Below are 21416 nucleotides of genomic sequence, written 5' to 3'. Positions count from 1 at the left end.
TGTTAATACGAGACGCAGCATCAAAGTTGCACTGTGTGACGTTATGGACTGCCATCTATCAATGATTATTGGCTTTTGTTTACATGTGCCTCGGACACCAGTCATGCTAATGGTGTTCCCCATTGTGTTAATACGAGACGCAGCATCAAAGTTGCACTTCGAAAGGGAAAAGCAATTTGGTCAAAAAGTAAGATGCAATTCTGATAGCTTGTAATATAAATAAATGAGATTTTTATAACAGTATAGCAGACTACTAACATAAAATGCATATAAATATTAGTTGTCACTATATATCTCCCAATATAATGTCTTAGTAGGAGATTAAAATGCTTAATTTTATAATCAAAACTCTATAGTTTTAAAACATATAATTATGATTGAGTGATGATCAAATAAATGTTCCTTAAAAGCCTGATGGATCATATTTGATACTCACCTTTTTTCCTAAATAATGATTTATGGATAATAAAGTAAACCTAAGTTGCTTCAGTTCAGTAAGTGTTTTGAAATATTGCTAATATAAAAGTTAGTCTTACATTTATTTTATAAAAATCTGTACTTTTTTAAAAATTATACTAATAAGCCTTTTACTATTATTTTACTAGCTGAAATATTATAAACTATCAATCAGACCACAGAAGGCATGTAGTAGATTGTGTGCAACAGGTTTTTCAGCCAAGTTTTGATAATGTAGAGGCCTTACAATTTGTGTATCAAATACAGTAGGCTTTATACAGTTAAAGTAACGTAAGAGGTAAATGACTGCCTACGAAGCCTATCTAGACAGCAAGACTAACAGTAAGACTGTCTCTCCTTCAGAAGTAAATAGGATGAAACTGGGGAGCAATGTCAGAAATAATGTTGATTGTGTTTATTTTTATAAAGTAAAAGACACAGAGACTGTTAAATGGAAGTGATTTGTACCCTTGTATTTCTTTGCAGAGGGAATGCGTGTGAGTTTAGTGTCGATCTCGTCGTCTTCAGAGATCTTTAGCACGGTTGTGCGGTACTCAATGACCCGGGTCAAGAGGTCAGGTCGCCGTGAGATCTCAAAGATGTGCTCTATGTAGGATAGGTTATCTGTGCAAGAAAGACAAATCACAGAGATGTCATAACGGAACAAAAGCATGGAAACATATCTGTACAATAAATTCAACTGTTATTTAATGGAATGGAAAAGTCTGTCATCAATCACTCGCCCTCATGCTGTTTCAAACACATTCAACATCATTTGTTTTTTTTTTTGGTTACATAGAATGCTTGAGCATATTCATGGTGCCTCAACATGTTTCACACCTTTGTGAAAAAGAAGTGCACTTAGTTGTATTGAATGTGCACTTTTAGTACACTTCAAATCTTAACCCTTTCACGCACAAGTAAAAAAAATTCTAGCTGACCCCCTCAGAGTTATTTTAGAACGTTTCACCTTACTGTTTCCATGGCGACGCATCATGCTTGTCACGTGACTCACCGTAGCCAAAATAGCGCTGTATGACAGATGTATTTTTTTTTTTAAATATTCACAAACTTGCTTGCCATGTCATAAATTTTCTGATATTCCGATTCTCAAATATACGTGTAAAGCTTGGTACATACCAACAATGAAATGTGTTCGTTTTCTCGAGGTGGCAAGAACAAGAACGAAGTTCGTTCTGGCCAGGACATTCCATACTTCACGAGAAAAGCAGGTGACAAACATTTCCGTTTCTCTGCATTAACCCCGCCCACTTTTCTGACCAATCACACAAGTTCTTGGACACCCACAAGAAAAAAGTTCTGCTCAGATGATGTGTCGAGAACAAGCTGCGAGAACTTCCAAACCAGGGCTGCGAGAACTTTTTTCTCTATTCTTGCGGTGTATATTATGGCCTTAATTGAGTGTGTTTTGTCGTTTAAAGGGGTACTTCAGCGCTGGGAAGATGAATCTGTATTTAAATTGGGTCATTTATGTAGTAGAAATTATTTTTGAATTTGGTGCCTTCTAGACTGAGAAAAGCCAGAAAATGCTCATATGGATGAAAGACAACAACTCCCAGAATGCGCTTGCTTCACTTCCCTACGAGGCCTTTCCCAAGCCCCGCCTACCGGTTCTAACGTTAGTTGACTAGAAACTAAAAAGACACCGTTATATCGCGAGTCTCCGTGACGAGCTAGTTCCTAAAATAACTTAAACTACGAACCGAATGTGCTTGGAATGAAGAGAGCCACTCTGAAGGACACCGTGATTCCTTCGATATTCACCTTCCCAGATGACGAACAGCATGGGCAATCGGGTACTAAACGCCTAGAGGTAAGACTCTCGCTAATACTTGACACACGATTTCTGATCACACAGTAGCCTATACATAGTGATATAGTTGTTAGCAGTAAAACAGCAAAGTAACGAGCTAACTTACTTGTCGTGTTATGCTAACGTTACCACGCATATGCGCTGAGTAACTCTCCACTCTTGTCAATTATCTGAACGTGCTCCTCCTGAGCTTTGTTGATAAAACATTATTTAACGTAGAGATCCCACCCACCTACCCACCTAAGTTAGTAAACATGCGGAACTAACTTCTACTACTGGCTGTAGTCTGGCCAATTTTTTTTTTTCCAGAAATAAAATGCATAATTCTCTCGTCTCAGGGTGATATGAGGGGGGGAAGTACGATAATTTGAATATACTACCAGGTTTCTACTGATACAGAGCTTAATGCTAATTGCTGAATGTGGCGAACAGCGAGGCCGAGGGACCGTGAGGGCGGGACGAGGAGAAGTGAGGGACTATAAAGGAGGAGCGACGACAGTGAGGGACGAGAGAGGACCAGGCCTGGATTTTATGTTATGTTTTATTTTGTGTTCGCTGCAGTCGTCCGTGAGGGGCTGCAGCTTTTTATTTTCATTTGTGTTTGTATGTAGGCGGCAGTCGACCGCGAGGGGCTGCCGCCGCCATTTTAGTTTGTCTTTATTTTGATTAAACATTTTGAATGTCCGCCGGTTCCCGCCTCCTTCTTCCCGTACGAACAACGTTTACTACAGTGGTGCCGAAGCCCGGGAGGAAGGAGGGACACGCTGTCGAAGAGCCCTCGCAGCTGAGGGGGATCGCGGTGCCGCGGAGTTCGGGCAGCGCGGAGGAGAGAAGTCCGCGAGCGGCTGCCCGAAGCGGTGGTGCTGGAGCGGATGAAGGTCGGTGGGACGGAGAGCTCGCTGCCGTGCCCCTGGGTCGAGGTGGGGTGGCTGCCGTCCGCGAGGGGGCGAAGGAGTCCCCAGCGCTTGCCCGGAGCCGAAGCCTGCTGCCGTCCGCCATATTGGGGAGGAGCCGGAGCGCTGCCGTCCGCCAGGTTGGGGAGGAGCAGGGAGCGCGGGACGGGGACTCGCTTCCGGCCGCCCTCAGAAGGAGGAGCCACCGCCGGCCACCAGGGGGCGGAGGAGTGTCGAGCCGTCCACCGGCTGTCCAGTACCACCGCATGGCACCGCGAGGAAGAGCCTCTCGGCTGGCTGAGGACCGAGCGGCAGTGTGTCTGGGAACCGGACCAGAATTTTTTTTTTTTTTCTCCTCTCTCCACTCTCTCGTCTCTGTCGCTCCTCATGTTCCTCGCTCCGTTCTCTCACCTTGCTGTTCTTACCCCCAGGTCCCGCGGCCGCCGTGATCGGCCCCCCCGGGGAGGGGGGGGGAGTAGAGCGCAGGCTCGGGAGTACCCCCCGGCCTGCGAAGGGCGTTGGGGGTATGTGGCGAACAGCGAGGCCGAGGGACCGTGAGGGCGGGACGAGGCGGCGCTCATCAGGGAGGATGAGCGCCAGCTGCGCGCCGCAGCGATCTCGGCCCTCGCGGAGGAGTGAGGGACTATAAAGGAGGAGCGACGACAGTAAGGGACGAGAGAGGACCAGGCCTGGATTTTATGTTATGTTTTATTTTGTGTTCGCTGCAGTCGTCCGTGAGGGGCTGCAGCTTTTTATTTTCATTTTGTGTTTATTTGTATGTAGGCGACAGTCGTCCGCGAGGGGCTGTCGCCGCCATTTTAGTTTGTGTTTGTTTAATTAAAAGTTATTTTGAATGTCCGCCGGTTCCCGCCTCCTTCTTCCCGTACAAACAACCTTTACTACACTGAAGTAACCCTTTAAAAACCTTTATAAATGATCTTGATCTATAATGTGATATGGGCACCACCACGTTTGTTCACGCCGCAATTCAGAGACCTGTCAGTCGGATTTACAGCACGTGAATTCATCAGTTTCTCCCGAGATACATGTAAGTAAGTGGGCGGTGAACTGGGAGAAGAATAGAGTACACTTTTTAGTTATTTACACTTTGTGTATCTGATATGAATAAAACGTCTGTAAATTATATTTGAATGGATTGTTATTGCTGCTTCCATGACACCAGTGTGTATTTTACAAACTCTAAATGTATTGTTTTACTAGTACTTATGTGTATTTAAATGTTTGAAACCTAAAATAAACATTATGTGGTTGAAAACACTGCAAAGTTGTGATATATGACAAGGGCTGTGCGCTTCTGTCTCTGGCTCAGCACCAGCTAAAGCGCAGTTTGAATCTGGCCGTTATCATGTCACTGAACATTCTAAATCCCATATGTGGTACCGTACTCTCAGGGGCAATACTGAAGCCACATTTTCAAAACTCTTCACACATTCAGCAAAACAGAAGTCTATGCGGACCAAACATCATTTTTTCTTTTCTGTCACACAAAATGCATTCAATGACCACATTTTCCGAAATCCATGAACATTTTTGCCAATCATACTTCACTATCTACAAAACACTATACTGTATATTTGCAGCACATTTTTCGAATGCTAAAACGCTGCTTTCAAAAGTTATAAAAGCACATTCAAATCAGATTGATTGCAAACTCTGTGCAATTCTGCAGGAATTATATTGAACTATAAAATCTTAGCAGAATATTTACAATTATTACAAACACAACTAATTGCATTTTCAGCTGATTTTTTAGTTTCTATTGCAGTAGTCATATTTTGGTAAATTGGGATGGCTTCAGAATGTTTGTTGGGGAAAGAAGTGACAGAGAGAGGGAGGACTAGAACCCTCAACATCCATCCATCCCATCCTATCTCATCCATCGCGCTTGTCCTATAGAGAGATGCTCCCACATTAGCCAGTTTCAAGAAGCTGTTAAACTCATCTTTGCAAAATTGCTAATATAGATTGTCATGATTAGCATTCTATTGTGTTGTACTGTAATGGTTATTTTATGATTTTAGAATTTCTTTGTATTGCATTATTTTTTTATTTTATTTGTTTCTATTTGTTATTTTTTGTAGCACATTTAGAAAAGTGCATTATAAATCAAATGTATTATTATAATTTTAATATTATTATATAGGGTCGTGGGGAGGCTGGAGTCTTTCCCAGCGTTGCGGGTCATAGGCAGGAAAACATGCTGGACAGATGGCCGGTCCATCACAGGGATGACACCAGGGTTGCCAGGAGGTTTTCACAACAAAACCCGCCCAATTGCTACCCAAAACTAGCCCAGAAAAAAGCATTACGAGGGGGTCCCCCGTCAACATGGAGAGAACATACAGACTCATACAGAAAAGCCTCCTGACACAGCTGGGACTCCAATAGTTTTCTCAAAGATTCTCATTCATTCTTTGTGCAGTAATACAGTCAGTAAAATGAAAAGATCATATTCTTATCCTATAATCAAATACTTGTTTATGTGAACTTCAAAAATCAAAGTTTTGTAACGTTAAGCGCAAGTCTGGCATGTTTTCTGATCGCATATGGAAGCTAAACTATCACAGGAATTCATTGAAAAGTTAAAACACTCACTTTGCTCTGCATCGCCCGTTATGAATGTCTGTGCGGCCGTCTGTGTCTTAGGGTGTACTCACACTAGGCATGGTTGCCTTGTACCGTGCTCCCCCCCCTCCCCCCTCCCCCGCTGGCCTGCACTCACATTGCACTTAACATACCGGACCGGAGCACGCTTACGTCATTCATGATGCAAATTTTTGTTTTGAAGAAAACGGGAATAAAAGTGTTTTCGCTAATAGACTGCCTAAAACATTTATCATTTATGCCATGCAGCGATTTTCACTTGATTGTGTAACCCATATTTAGTTAAGACTTTTATTTTGGCGGGCCTGCAAACTCACAACTTCCTTAAAATGACTGGTTGCTGAGTTCACTTCCTGTTTGTCTCCACTGTGGCTGTGGTATGGTTTGTTTGGCATCCCCAAACAAACCTAAATTGTGCTTCAACTTTAGTTATTCAAGCTATGAATACTCGGTGAGTCTTTTTGCCATTCATTTGTTAACTGTAATATGTTTAATTCAGCCATGTGTTTGCTCACCGAAGTATTATTTTTGACTATAGTTGCTGCCACTTTCCAATCAGAGCCTTTGTCTGATTTTTCACTCTGTTTAAACGTTGGGTCACGCCTGGAGACCTTGCGTTGATCATTTCAATTTCAAAGGTAAACCTTTTACCTGTTATACTATGAGGGCATTGATTTGATATGTTAGCATGGGTGCTAATTTAGAGCATGATTGCTGTTTTGAGTGTGTGCTGTTACTGTTGTGACTACAGCTGAAATAGCTATATGTTTTTGGTAGTCATTTAAGCTTATTGATTTTAACGTAGCTACGTATTTTTCTTTTTGATATTGCGCAATACTTTTCACAAATACCAAACTCTGCTTTAGTGTTTTGGGTAATTTGGAGATTAACATTTTTGATTATTGGAATCTGAAGGTGCACTTTGTATTATTATTTTGAATGTTAACTTTGAGTATATGTTTTGATTCTGAAAATGACATTTAGATTAGTTGACTATGAAATTTAAATTATGGTGAAATTTCATGGAACATGAGATTAATTACTTTACTTTATTATACTTATTTCATATAAGTTATTGCATGATTTTTATTTATTGAAATGCCTTGCATTAAGCGGGTATGGTTATGCATGTATTGAATTACTTTAGTATATGTTATGGTTATTTTATTTTTGAATGGAATTCTTAATTTGTATTTTGGCCTTTTTAGGTCAGGTTTTTTTTCCTGGATCAACAAATCTCCATTCTCCAATTATGGATCTTTTGAACTCTCGACCCGTCCTAACTCAAGGACTCTGATCGAGATGGCGAGCTAAGAGAACTTTGATATATGTGGTAGGGTAACCGAACCACACATTCACTGTGATTGAACACTTCCCTATCTGGATTAACTATTGCTCAATTCGTCATTAATTGACATTTCACCAGACTTTGTCCTGGTTTTGGAACTCATTGTGTTGGGGTTAAGTTTTTTCCTCTTTTCTGTTTTTTTTTTCCAAATCATTGGCAGCGCACTAATCTGCCATTGAACTGAACTGTAATTCAAATTGTTTTGTATGTGTCATTGAAGTTATGTTGTTTATGTATTGGTCATGTTGGTTATGTTTTGTTATCTACTAAATACACACACTCATACTAAAATGACTCCAGTGTACTCATTCACAACCCAGGCTCCGTGACGATCCCTCTTCTGTTGCCAGGTGGCATCCGCAGTCAATTGCCTAGCTTCTACTTGTTACATATTTTGGCGAGCCAGCCAGGAGCCTGACATTGTGAATGTCTGTACTTGTGTCATTGTGTGATTCCTGTTTATATTATATAGAATAGTAATCAAGTAGGATCATGGATTTCTTTAAGAAAACTGGTATTAATGTAGCTAATTCTGTCATTATTAGTGGTGTGACCAACACCAAAGCAGATGACGAAATTATTGATCATTTAGGTAGTTACGGTGAAATTAAACAATCGTTTACCGTTACCGAACATGAGAGTCCATTTTATAAAAACCTGACCGTTGAATTTATTAATGCAGCAGCTTTGGCACAGCTAAAACCAAAACTGCCGTATACTTTTTCAGCTCCCTCTGCTGATTTTGTTATTAAGTTACTTAGGAGTGAGTGTGCCGCCGCAGCCACAGTGGAGGCCACCCCAGCCCCTGATTACCTGCAAGAGTTGAAACGTATCTCCCGACAGAGTGGCCAGTCATTTGACAACGTTCTTAAAGGAATGTTTGACCAAATAAGTTCACATTTGGGAATAGCAGCCACTGGTGGTGGAGAGGAAAATAGTAATGATGAAGAAGAGGAGGAGGGTGAAGAGGACACCGTTGAGGTGCTTGGAACTGCTGTGGAGACTGATCAAGGACCTCGACCCCGATCAACCCCAGTTAGGGAGGGTGGACCAAGAATCTCACTCTCTGGAAATGAACTGAATCCTCCTGAGATCCAACGAGTTGTAGTTGAGCACATTGTGCGCAGAGATGATGTTAACTTTCAGCCTATGTCTTCATTCCGACTACGCACCTTCTCAGGGAAATTTCCAAAACCACAGCATGAAGCGGATTATGAGTCCTGGAGGTCTCAAATTGAGCTTTTGACTGCAGATCCAAGTTTAGCACCTGTACACATCACAAGGCGCATACTGGAAAGTTTACTCCCTCCAGCTGCAGATCTGGTGAAAAGTTTTGGACCTACGGTTCTGCCTGTTACCTTTCTGCACGTACTTGACTCTGCTTATGCCACAGTTGAAGATGGCGAGGAGTTGTTTGCCAAATATCTGAACACTCTTCAAGATCAGGGAGAACAATCATCTTCATACTTGCAGAGACTCCAGGTTGCACTTGGTAGTGTGGTCAAGCGTGGTGGTATTCCAGCTGCAGAATTTGACAAATACTTGCTGAAGCAATTTTGCAGAGGGTGCTGGGACAACAGTGTGATAAACAAGTTGCAACTGGAACAGAAAGGAGACCAACCACCTTCCTTCTCGGAGTTGTTGTTTATGCTCAGAACTGAAGAGGACAGGCAGTTGGCAAAAGAGACATTAATGAAGAAGCACATTCCATCAGGGAGGCACCATGCAAAATTACAAACTCATAGCACTAGCGCATGTGCATGTGACCATACCTCAGACACACGTGCTATTGAAGAATTGAAAAAACAGATGTTGCGACTTCAGAGCCAGATGTCTGCCTTGTTGGCTCAGAACTCTGCTAAATCAGACACTCAGTTGAACAAAAAGCACTCAAAACCTAGTCAGGGAGCCAACAGGCCAAAGCCTTGGTTTTGTTTCCGGTGCGGGCAGGATGGTCATATAGTCCCCAACTGTTCCAGTCAGCCAAATCCCAGTTTGGTGGAAGAAAAACGCAGCCAGCTCAAGTGCAAGCAGCAATCCTGGGAAAAACGGAAACCGTTAAACTAGAAGCAGCTTCTGCCGAGGGACAAGTGGGAGCTGCAACCAGTGAATGTCCCCCCATTAAGCATTCATCACCACGTTGCCCATTGCCAAAGGGGTTGGTGGGCACAAGAAGCACCGGTGAGGTCAAGGTTAAAGGGACCACTTTTCATTGTCTTTTTGACACGGGGTCCCAAGTCACCACAGTTTCACATTCCTTTTACAACACCTACCTCTCAGATCATGAAATAAAGCCATTGAATAATCTGTTGGAGGTAGAGGGTGCAAATGGACAATGTGTGCCTTACATTGGGTATGTGGAACTCTGTTTAACTTTTCCACCTGAGTTCATAGGAGAAGAGATGGACATAGATACCCTGGCCTTGGTTGTACCGGACCTGAGAACGACACAGCCCCCTGTTCTGATTGGCACCAATACTTTAGATGTCGTTTACGACCAGCACTTTATATCACGCTCTGAGTTTCATCCTGTGCCCTTTGGATACAAGGCGGTGCACAAGATTCTGGAGATAAGGCGCAAGCTAGCAACCGATGACTATCATGGCGTGTTGAAGATGATGTCCACCACCCCACAGACTATTCCTGCTCGAAAGACTGTTGTGCTGGATGCCTATGCCATGTGTCCATTCCTGCAAGGTGAGAAAGAAGTACTCATTCAGCATCCAACCTCTTTCTCTTTACCTGGTGGTTTGATAGTGAAATCTAGTCTTGTCGATCTACCTCTAGTCCAACCTGTCCATCTCCCAGTGGTAATCACCAACGAGTCTGACCACGACGTAGTGATTCCTATCAGAGTGCCCATTGCAGAGTTAAGTGCCATTCAGACCATCCTTCAGAAAGAACAAAATGTGCGTCAACCTTCCTATTCTACAGAGCCAATTCCAACCAAGCTGAGTTACAACTTCGGAGAGTCTCCACTCTCAACTGAATGGAAGCAACGTGTAACAGCCATGCTCGATAGTATGCCTGAGGTGTTTGCAAAGCATGAATTCGACTTTGGTCGCACGGACAAGGTTAAGCATGACATCAAGCTTTCCGATCCAACTGCTTTCAAGCAACGACCAAGACCGATACACCCTCAAGATGTGGATGCTGTTCGTAAGCACATTCAGGAGCTGTTGCAGTCTGGTGTTATACGTGAATCTAACTCACCTTTTGCTTCCCCGATAGTTGTGGTGCGAAAGAAAAATGGTACAGTAAGGCTGTGTATTGATTATCGACGGTTGAATGCACAAACAATTAAGGATGCGTATGCACTGCCGAAGCTGGAAGATACTTTCTCAGCACTCGCTGGCTCCATATGGTTTTCTACATTGGACTTAAAATCTGGGTACTATCAGATAGAGATGGAGGAATGCGATAAGAGCAAGACAGCATTCGTATGTCCACTTGGATTTTATGAATTCAACCGTATGCCTCAGGGCGTGACGAATGCCCCAAGCACTTTCCAACGCCTCATGGAGCGGTGTATGGGGGATTTGAATTTGAAAGAAGCGCTGGTGTTCATTGACGATTTGCTCGTGTTTGCACCAACACTAGAAGAGCACGAGCAACGTCTGCTGAAAGTGCTTCAACGCCTGAAAGAGTTTGGGCTAAAGTTATCCGTTGAAAAATGTGTCTTTTTCCAAACATCAGTTAACTACCTTGGACATGTAGTTTCCAGCGACGGTGTGAAAACCGATCCTGAGAAGATTGCCACATTAACGTCCTGGCCTGTCCCTCAAAACCTTAAAGAACTGAGATCATTCCTTGGTTTTGCGGGGTACTACCGGCGTTTTGTGCAGGGGTATTCTTCCATCGTCAGACCCCTCAATAATTTAACTTCTGGTTATCCGCCCAGCCAGAGAAGGTCCAAGCAGGTGGCGAAATCGCATCATTATCTGAATCCAAAGGAACCTTTTGCTGACCGATGGACCCCTGCTTGTCAGCAAGCCTTTGAGGAGATAATCCAGAAGCTTACGACTGGTCCAGTCCTTGCCTTTGCCGATCCAAGGAAGCCTTACATCTTAAACACGGATGCTAGTTCTACTGGCCTTGGTGCGGTGTTGTATCAAGAGCACGATGGACGAAACCGGGTGGTTGCATACGCTAGCAGAGGCCTGTCACGCAGTGAAAGTAGATACGCCGCACATAAACTTGAGTTTTTGGCGCTCAAATGGGCAGTCACAGAGAAATTCACTGACTATTTGTATGGATCGGATTTCACTGTAGTCACTGATAGTAATCCGTTAACATATTTGTTGACTTCTGCAAAACTGGATGCTACCAGCTACCGATGGCTCTCCGCCCTTTCAACCTTTTCATTCAAGATTGTCTATCGAGCCGGGAAGTTGAATGCTGATGCTGACGGACTCTCTCGGCGACCTCATGCTGGACTGTCAGATGATGCCCTATCCCAGAAGGAGAGAGAGAGAATACTGAAGTTCACAGAACAACATCTTGAGGATCCATTTTGTGTCTCCATTGACCAGCATTCAGTCCAAGCTGTGTGTGACAGACAACTGGTGTACAGCTCATCTGATCAAGACCAAATCGTTGCCCTTGTGCAAACACTCTCCACTATTGCTGACAGCCTGCCAGATAGTTTTGTAAATGATCTGCAGTTCTCTTCTCCCATTTTGCCATCTCTTTCTGATGTTGAGATCGCTGCCAAACAAAGAGCCGATCCAGTCCTTCAGTACATCATTGCTCAGTTAGAGAGAGGAGAAACTCCGCCGCCATCTCTGAGGGAACAGCTCCCCGATCTGCCATTACTCTTGCGAGAGCTTACACGTCTGGAGCTCCATAATAATGTTCTCGTTAGGAGGAGGCATATCGGAGGTGAGCCTTCTTACCAACTTGTCCTTCCAGAAGAATATCGGCCTCAAGTCCTATTCCAGCTTCACGATCAAATGGGCCATTTGGGCATAGATAGAACACTGGACCTTGTCAGATCCCGTTTCTTTTGGCCACGCATGTCAGTTGATGTCTGTAACAAGATTAAAAGATGTGAGCGATGCATTCGGAGGAAAGCACAACCAGAAAAAGCTGCACCCCTTGTCAACATCAGAACATCAAGACCTTTAGAACTTGTTTGTATGGACTTTTTATCTATAGAACCAGATCGGAGTAATACAAAAGATGTCCTTGTCATAACGGATCATTTCACAAAATATGCTGTAGCAGTGCCTACCCCGAATCAACGAGCCAAAACAGTCGCCAAAGCCCTATGGGACAACTACCTGGTTCATTATGGAATCCCTGAGCGGCTCCATAGCGATCAAGGGCGTGATTTCGAATCACATACCATCAAAGAGCTCTGTCAAATGGCTGGAATCCACAAAATCAGAACGACACCTTACCATCCTCGTGGCAATCCTGTGGAACGGTTCAATCGGACACTTCTGAATATGTTGGGCACTCTGCAAGATCAGGATAAGACTCACTGGAAAGATTTCGTCAAGCCGCTTGTACACGCTTACAACTGTACTCGAAATGATGTCACTGGATATTCCCCATATGAACTAATGTTCGGTCGACAACCCCGTCTTCCTGTTGATTTGGCTTTTGGGCTGCCTGTGTCTGGGAAAACATCTACATCTCATTCACAGTATGTTGAAAAGTTAAAGTCCCATCTTGAAGAAAGCTATAGGATTGCAACTGAGAACTCAGAAAAGGTTATGGGGAGAAACAAGCTCAGATTCGACAAGCAGGTCACTGCTTCAGAACTCTCTGTCGGGGACAGAGTTCTGGTCAGGAATGTCAAAATACGAGGCAAGCACAAGCTCGCAGATAGATGGGAGCCAGATGTGTATGTTATCCAGAAGAAAGCCGGCACTCTTCCGGTATACACAGTCAAGCCAGAAAGAAAAGATTGCCCCATCAGAACTCTCCACCGAGACCTGTTGCTGCCTTGTGGTTACTTATCACCAGCTTCTAAGCCTGAACCAGTAAAGACCAGATCAGGAAAGTTATTGCCTCCAGTAAGTCCTGAAAGCTCTGACTTTCCAGACCCTGATGATGATCTGCAAGAACTGTTCTTACCTTGTTTATCTGAGAACTCCAGTTCCTCTCCTACTTGTATCACAACCGTGGTGGACTTACCTGTTCCAGCACCTGCAGTTCCTTCCGTTATGCCTGTGATTCCGCCTGGCCAGCGTTCACAGTCTGTCACTAATGAAACTGTTGAGGTGGAACAGAAGTCAGAGTCTGGATCTGCACTTACTGCTGATTCTGAAATAGAATTTGATTCCATTGAGTTGGGTGTGGTTGCAGAACCTCTAGATGAAACTGACTCAAATGCTGCTGATAACCTGGAGCCTTCTGGGGAAAGCACCTCCTCTGATCCAGAACCTGTGCCTGCTCTGAAACCAGTCAGCATTTCAAGTGAACTTTCTAGCCCAGACTCTGAGCCACGAGTACAACGTCCCATTCGAACACGCCAGCCACCCAATCGTCTGCAGTATTCGAAGCTTGGGAATCCATTTTTGCATAGTATTCAGTCCCTGTTTCATGGGCTCAGTACTGTATATGCCTCTGCTCTTCAGCTTGATGAGACCCCTCTGACCCCTACTCCCTGTAGCGGTGCTGTGTGCCATCAGCCATCTACATGTACGAGGCCGTACATGAGTATAAGGGGGGAACCTGTAACCCATATTTAGTTAAGACTTTTATTTTGGCGGGCCTGCAAACTCACAACTTCCTTAAAATGACTGGTTGCTGAGTTCACTTCCTGTTTGTCTCCACTGTGGCTGTGGTATGGTTTGTTTGGCATCCCCAAACAAACCTAAATTGTGCTTCAACTTTAGTTATTCAAGCTATGAATACTCGGTGAGTCTTTTTGCCATTCATTTGTTAACTGTAATATGTTTAATTCAGCCATGTGTTTGCTCACCGAAGTATTATTTTTGACTATAGTTGCTGCCACTTTCCAATCAGAGCCTTTGTCTGATTTTTCACTCTGTTTAAACGTTGGGTCACGCCTGGAGACCTTGCGTTGATCATTTCAATTTCAAAGGTAAACCTTTTACCTGTTATACTATGAGGGCATTGATTTGATATGTTAGCATGGGTGCTAATTTAGAGCATGATTGCTGTTTTGAGTGTGTGCTGTTACTGTTGTGACTACAGCTGAAATAGCTATATGTTTTTGGTAGTCATTTAAGCTTATTGATTTTAACGTAGCTACGTATTTTTCTTTTTGATATTGCGCAATACTTTTCACAAATACCAAACTCTGCTTTAGTGTTTTGGGTAATTTGGAGATTAACATTTTTGATTATTGGAATCTGAAGGTGCACTTTGTATTATTATTTTGAATGTTAACTTTGAGTATATGTTTTGATTCTGAAAATGACATTTAGATTAGTTGACTATGAAATTTAAATTATGGTGAAATTTCATGGAACATGAGATTAATTACTTTACTTTATTATACTTATTTCATATAAGTTATTGCATGATTTTTATTTATTGAAATGCCTTGCATTAAGCGGGTATGGTTATGCATGTATTGAATTACTTTAGTATATGTTATGGTTATTTTATTTTTGAATGGAATTCTTAATTTGTATTTTGGCCTTTTTAGGTCAGGTTTTTTTTCCTGGATCAACAAATCTCCATTCTCCAATTATGGATCTTTTGAACTCTCGACCCGTCCTAACTCAAGGACTCTGATCGAGATGGCGAGCTAAGAGAACTTTGATATATGTGGTAGGGTAACCGAACCACACATTCACTGTGATTGAACACTTCCCTATCTGGATTAACTATTGCTCAATTCCTCATTAATTGACATTTCACCAGACTTTGTCCTGGTTTTGGAACTCATTGTGTTGGGGTTAAGTTTTTTCCTCTTTTCTGTTTTTTTTTTCCAAATCATTGGCAGCGCACTAATCTGCCATTGAACTGAACTGTAATTCAAATTGTTTTGTATGTGTCATTGAAGTTATGTTGTTTATGTATTGGTCATGTTGGTTATGTTTTGTTATCTACTAAATACACACACTCATACTAAAATGACTCCAGTGTACTCATTCACAACCCAGGCTCCGTGACGATCCCTCTTCTGTTGCCAGGTGGCATCCGCAGTCAATTGCCTAGCTTCTACTTGTTACAATTGCACTGCACATATCAGAATATTATTACGGAGGCAGCTGACTTTGACAGAGGAATTTGCAGCTTTACTCGCAAACTACAATTCATGTTCATCAATGAGGTGAGAACCAGGACCGTTATAAACGTGAATATACTTGATTTAATTGGAAAGTGTATCCAAGTAGTAATAGTTTGGTGTTTGCTGTCGTAATGTTGATAGTAGCGCGCAGCTGTTCCGTGCTCCAGCACGGTTAGCACTCACACTGCATGCGAACCGCGCCCGAGTCCAACTGAACCGTGCTCTGGCCCACCTCTTCCAAGCGGGCCAGGGCCGGCTAATCGAGCCGCGCCCGGGCACGGTTCGGATCACTCACACTAGTCAAACGAACCGCGCTTTGGTGGTCAAACGCACTCGGGCACGGTTCAAACTGGCTAGTGTGAGTACACCCTTACATTCTGTGCGTGAGATTAGAGGGCTGCATTGGGATTGAGTCCCGCCGGGTCCCGCGGGACCCAACGTAAATCTCGCGGGAGCGGGCGGTTTGAATTTTGCTGCGGGCGGGAATGGGCGGCTAAAAAAAACACTGCGGGAATCGGCGGGATAGGGAGGTTGCCTAACGACATGATGGAGAAGATGTCAATAGATGATGTAGAAAAGAACCTCAAACGAGGTATTTACAGCACAAAAGCTAAGCAAGGAAAGTCTGACATTTGGAGAAGTTTCTCAATTGTTTTGGTAGGCAAAGTCATGCGGTATAACGTTATATGTATCCACATATTGCGCAGCTGGCAAATACAGATTCTTGATCATACCTCACCAAAAACGCTCAGCACTCCCTGCAGGTCAAGTTGACTGTTTGGTGTTTTTGACAAACAATACATAGAAGTTTAGTGAGTGGAAATGGATTGTTTCTAAATGTCCGTTTGCTATTTTGTGTTCACATTACGTTCTGTTGAAGCATGTTTTCTCAGGTTTCCTTTCAGTCGGTCACGTTCGACGGAATTGGGATCTGTTTTTTGTTTCTCAATCTGGTTTTCTGTTTTCTGTTTTGCAAAGCAGTCTATTTTTATGTGCAAAGTTTTTGATAAAAACGAAATTATATTTGAATGTATTTGTCTTTTTTTTTTTTTTTTACATGCAGGCCAGGGAAACGAACCAAACAACCCCATGAATCTCTTTAATAATATCAATACAAATACGTGTTTTTTTTCCCCTGCGGGACGGGAGAAGACACAAAATCAATGCATCTCTATTATTGTACGGGAATAAATTCTCGGAGTTTTGCGGGTGCGGGCGGGAGTGGACATACATATTGCGGGAGCGGGCGGGAGTGAAACACATACGTTGCGGGAGCGGGCGGTAATGGTCAGAAATTCGGCGGATGCGGGCGGGAGCGGGATGAAGAAAACAGTCCCGCGCAGGGCTCTACGTGAGATCTCTCCCCAATGTGCGGGTTGATAACATGCGGAACAGCTCCATCTAGTGGCTGTAGTCTTTGGCCTCTGGCCAAAAAAATCCTCCGATGACGCAAAATGACGATATTTGCGTCATCGGAGGATTTTTTCCAGAAATAAAATGCATAATTCTCTCGTCTCACGGGGATATGAGGGGGGAAAGTACCATAATTTGAATATACTACTGTGGTGACCCACAAGTTAAATAGAGAGACATTCACCTAGAGACTGTACCTTTAAGGGAGCGGGGTTTTGAGTTAAGCACTTCCGGGTTAACGTTGTGTGACTGTTGTTTACATTACACTGTAAAGTAATGAATGTTTGAAGAGGATAGTAAAGTCGACTCGACACATCTCTGTCTCCAGTCTCCTCACTTATAACACTCCACATTGGTGACCCCGACGCGAGTTGAATTATGTCACACAACGGCGGTGGTGAAAATGATGCGGCCGCGGCGCCGGCCGCTGTTAGCGGCACGGCTAATGTCGGCGCGATCTATGCGGCCACCATCAAGTTGCCGGACTTTTGGCAGAACAATCCACGGCCGTGGTTTCAGCACATCGAGGCTCAGTTTCAGTTGAGAGGGATAACACAGGACGTTACAAAATATTTCCATGTAGTAGCGGCTTTGGATGCCTCGACAACAGCCAGGGCTATGGCGCTATTAGAGGCTCCTCCGGCTGACGGCAAGTACAACGCGCTTAAAACATTCCTGCTGAACCTCTTTGAGCTGTCAGAGCTGGAGAAAGCAGACCGCCTGCTTTCCCTGAATGGCCTGGGCGATAGTAAGCCATCTGAGTTAATGGAGAGGATGCTGGCTGTGCTGGGTTCGGCGGATCCATCATTCCTTTTCGCCCACATTTTCCTGCGGCAGCTTCCAGCACCCGTGCGCACAGCACTGGCCAGTTCACCCCTCCTTTCCTCCAGAGACTACCGGGCGATGGCTGTGGAGGCAGACAGGATTTTCCTCGCCAACCGGCAGCAGTTTGTTCATGCGCTGTTACCTCCCCAACACCAGTCTGCCCCATTTCCACCCCCGGTGGACGACCCGGACACCGCAGCTGCTGTGACGGCCCGCCGACAGCGCGAGGACGGGTGGTGTTTCTACCACTCCAGGTTTGGGGCCAAGGCCAAGCAATGTCGCCAGCCTTGCAGTTTTGGAGCCCAGGGAAAAGCCAGGGCCGGCGCTCATTAGCAGCTATGGGCGTTGGCCGCGACTGCAAGCTGTTATTTATCACTGACGCCTTGTCTGGCCGGCGGCTGCTGGTCGATTCGGGGGCTCAACGCAGCATCCTGCCAGCGAAGCCTGTGGACACCATGGCTGGCGGCCATGGCCCCCCGATGGATGCCGCTAACGGCACACCCATTCGTACTTATGGCACGAGGTATGTGGAAGTGTGTTTCGGCGGGCGGCGTTTTGGCTGGGATTTCGTCATGGCCGCTGTGTCTACGTCTCTCCTGGGGGCGGATTTCCTCTGCGCTTACAGGCTGTTGGTGGATGTAACGAACTGCCGCCTGATCGACGCCCTTTCTTTTGCTTCATACCCCTGCACGCTTGGAGGGGTGGGGGCGCTTTGTCTGTCAAACACGCTGGCCACTGGAGACCGGTATCAACGCCTACTGGCTGAGTTCCCTGACATCACCACGCCCACGTTCTCATCGGCGGTGGCTAAGCATGGCGTGGAGCACTACATCACCACAGTGGGCCCCCCGGTTTATGCACGGGCCCGGCGCCTCGACTCCGGCAAGCTCGCGATCGCCAGGGAGGAGTTCACCACCATGGAGCACCTCGGCATCGTGCGACGCTCCAACAGCCCGTGGGCTTCTCCTCTGCACATGGTGACCAAAGCTGATGGCGGTTGGCGTCCCTGTGGTGATTTCCGTCGCCTGAACAATGCCACCACCCCCGATCGGTACCCAGTGCCGCATATACAGGATTTCTCTGCCCACCTAGCCGGCGCCACCATCTTTTCGAAGGTGGACCTGGTTCGCGGTTACCACCAGGTGCCTGTCCACCCGCAGGATGTCCCCAAGACAGCAGTCATCACACCCTTTGGCCTTTTTGAATTTCTACGGATGCCTTTTGGCCTCAAGGGGGCAGCGCAGACGTTTCAGCGCCTCATGGACTCTGTGCTGCGGGACATGCCTTTCCTCTTTGTTTATTTGGACGACATTCTCGTGGCCAGCGCGTCCGCCGACGACCACCTGGCGCATCTCCGGCAGTTGTTTGGCCGGCTTAGTGAGCATGGTCTCATCATTAACCCGGCCAAGTGCGAGTTTGGCCAGTCGTCCATCACCTTCCTCGGCCACCACGTCACCCCGCAGGGGGCTGTTCCCCTCCCGGCCAAGGTGGACGCCGTAGCCAGTTTTCCACGCCCACGCACCGTGAAGTCCCTGCAGGAGTTTCTGGGCATGGTGAACTTCTACAACCGTTTCCTCCCCCATGCGGCCCAACTTATGCGACCCTTGTACGACGCCTTGCGGGGTGGAAAACCGGCGGACGTGTTGGATTGGTCCCCGGAGATGAATGGGGCCCTGGAGGCTGCCAAAACCGCGCTGGCCAACGCTGCTCTGCTGGCACACCCGTCTCCGACCGCCCCAGTTGCTCTTACCACGGACGCCTCTGATTATGCCGTGGGAGCTGTGTGTGAGCAGTGGGTAGGAGGAGCCTGGCAGCCGCTGGCCTTTTTCAGCAGGAAGCTCCGTGACAATGAGAGGAAATACAGCACCTTCGACAGGGAGCTCCTGGGTCTTTTCCTCGCTACCCGTCATTTCCGTTTCCTGTTGGAGGGCCGGCGGTTCACGGCTTTCGTTGACCACAAGCCGCTGACGTTCGCCATGGCCAAGTCTTCGGAGCCATGGTCTGGTCGACAGCAGCGCCAGCTCTCTGCCATCTCAGAGTACACCACTGACATTCAGCATGTGGCCGGCACAGATAATTTAGTCGCCGACTGCCTCTCCCGGGCAGTCACTGGATCCGTCCACTTGGGTCTCGACTACGCAGCCATGGCTGAGGATCAGTCTGCGGACTCGGAGGTACAAGCCTACAGGACGGCCCCCACGGCGCTGCTCATGAAAGATGTGGCGTTTGACACAGCCAACGCTACACTCCTCTGCGATGTCTCCACTGGCCAACCGCGCCCCATGGTACCTGCTGGCTGGAGGCGAAAGGTTTTTGACGCCATCCACGGCCTTTCCCACCCCGGGGTGAAGGCCTCTACCAAGCTGGTGGGGGCCAAGTTCGTCTGGCCAGGCCTGCGGAGGGACGTTAGGGCCTGGGCTGCTGCCTGTGTGGCGTGCCAGCGCGCAAAGGTGACTCGTCATACTAAGGCACCTTTGGCACCCTTCAAAGTGCCAGAGAGACGTTTTGATCACGTGAATGTGGACCTGGTGGGCCCACTGCCCCCCTCCCGTGGTTATACTTACCTCCTCACTATGGTGGACAGGACAACTAGGTGGCCAGAAGTGGTTCCCCTGTCCTCCATTACATCAGCCGAAGTAGCCCGGGCATTCATTATGGCTTGGGTGGCCCGTTTCGGAACACCGTCCGACCTCTCTTCGGACCGGGGTCCACAGTTCACATCAGAGCTTTGGACGGCGGTCGCCGAGGTTCTGGGGGTGAAGCTTCACCGTACCACAGCCTACAACCCACAAAGCAACGGACTTTGCGAGCGGTTTCATCGGGACATGAAGGCTGCGCTCAGGGCTAGCCTTACGGACAACAACTGGGTTGACCGCCTCCCATGGGTTATAGTTGGCCTTCGCTCCGCCCCCAAGGAAGATCTTCAAGCCTCATCAGCCGAGCTGGTGTACGGCCAGCCCCTGCGCGTTCCGGGGGAGTTTCTTCCAGGTGCCACGGCCCCTTGGTCGGTTGCCGCCCATCGTGCTGTGTCCAGGAACATTGCCGACGCTTTTGTTCCCATTCCAACGTCTCACCATGGCCTCCCCCAGTCCTACGTGCCTAAGGATTTACCGTCAGCCAAGTACGTTTTTATCCGCCACGATGGCCATCGTACCCCGCTGCAGCCCCCCTACGATGGGCCCTTCCGTGTCCTGGCCGGAGGGTCTAAGAACTTTGTTGTGGATATGGGGGGCAGGCCTGAGCGGGTGGCTATAGACCGTCTCAAGCCTGCTCATGTGGACATTGGCGAACCGCTTCAGCTGGCCCAGCCCCCACGGAGAGGGCGACCTCCAGCAGCAGCCTCGGCCCCTGCCCTCTCCCCTGGCACGGTCTCTGCCCCGCCCCTTGCCCCTTGCCCTTTTCCTGTTAAGCGCAGCCGGTACGGTCGCCTGGTCCGCCCCCCTATACGTTGACTCTTAGGGACTGTTATGAGCTGGATTGTTCTATTTTGAGTACCCGTTCGGTATGGGCCTGTTATTATGGGTGAATTCTGGGGGGGCCTGTGTGGTGACCCACAAGTTAAATAGAGAGACATTCACCTAGAGACTGTACCTTTAAGGGAGCGGGGTTTTGAGTTAAGCACTTCCGGGTTAACGTTGTGTGACTGTTGTTTACATTACACTGTAAAGTAATGAATGTTTGAAGTGGATAGTAAAGTCGACTCGACACATCTCTGTCTCCAGTCTCCTCACTTATAACACTCCACACTACCGTGTTTCTACTGATACAAAGCCTAAAGCTAAATCACTGAAGTTACCCTTTAATGTA

General features: G+C 46.3%; 1 protein-coding gene across 1 annotated transcript in view; it reads right to left on the bottom strand.

The window, feature by feature from the left end:
* The window catches only part of pea15 (proliferation and apoptosis adaptor protein 15), a 79792-nt gene that overhangs the window by 6474 nt on the left and 51902 nt on the right, over nt 1–21416 (bottom strand). Inside the window, exon 4 of the mRNA XM_079810763.1 lies at nt 925–1080. Within this exon, the coding sequence (XP_079666889.1) occupies nt 925–1080 (156 nt within the window). The remainder of the gene's footprint in view (nt 1–924; nt 1081–21416) is intronic.

Source organism: Gobio gobio (assembly GCF_949357685.1).
Source record: "Gobio gobio genome assembly, chromosome: 2".
In the NCBI taxonomy this organism is placed as follows: Eukaryota; Metazoa; Chordata; class Actinopteri; order Cypriniformes; family Gobionidae; genus Gobio; species Gobio gobio.
The sequence above is the reverse complement of the archived record's forward strand: the minus strand, read 5'-3'. Positions and strand labels throughout refer to the sequence as shown.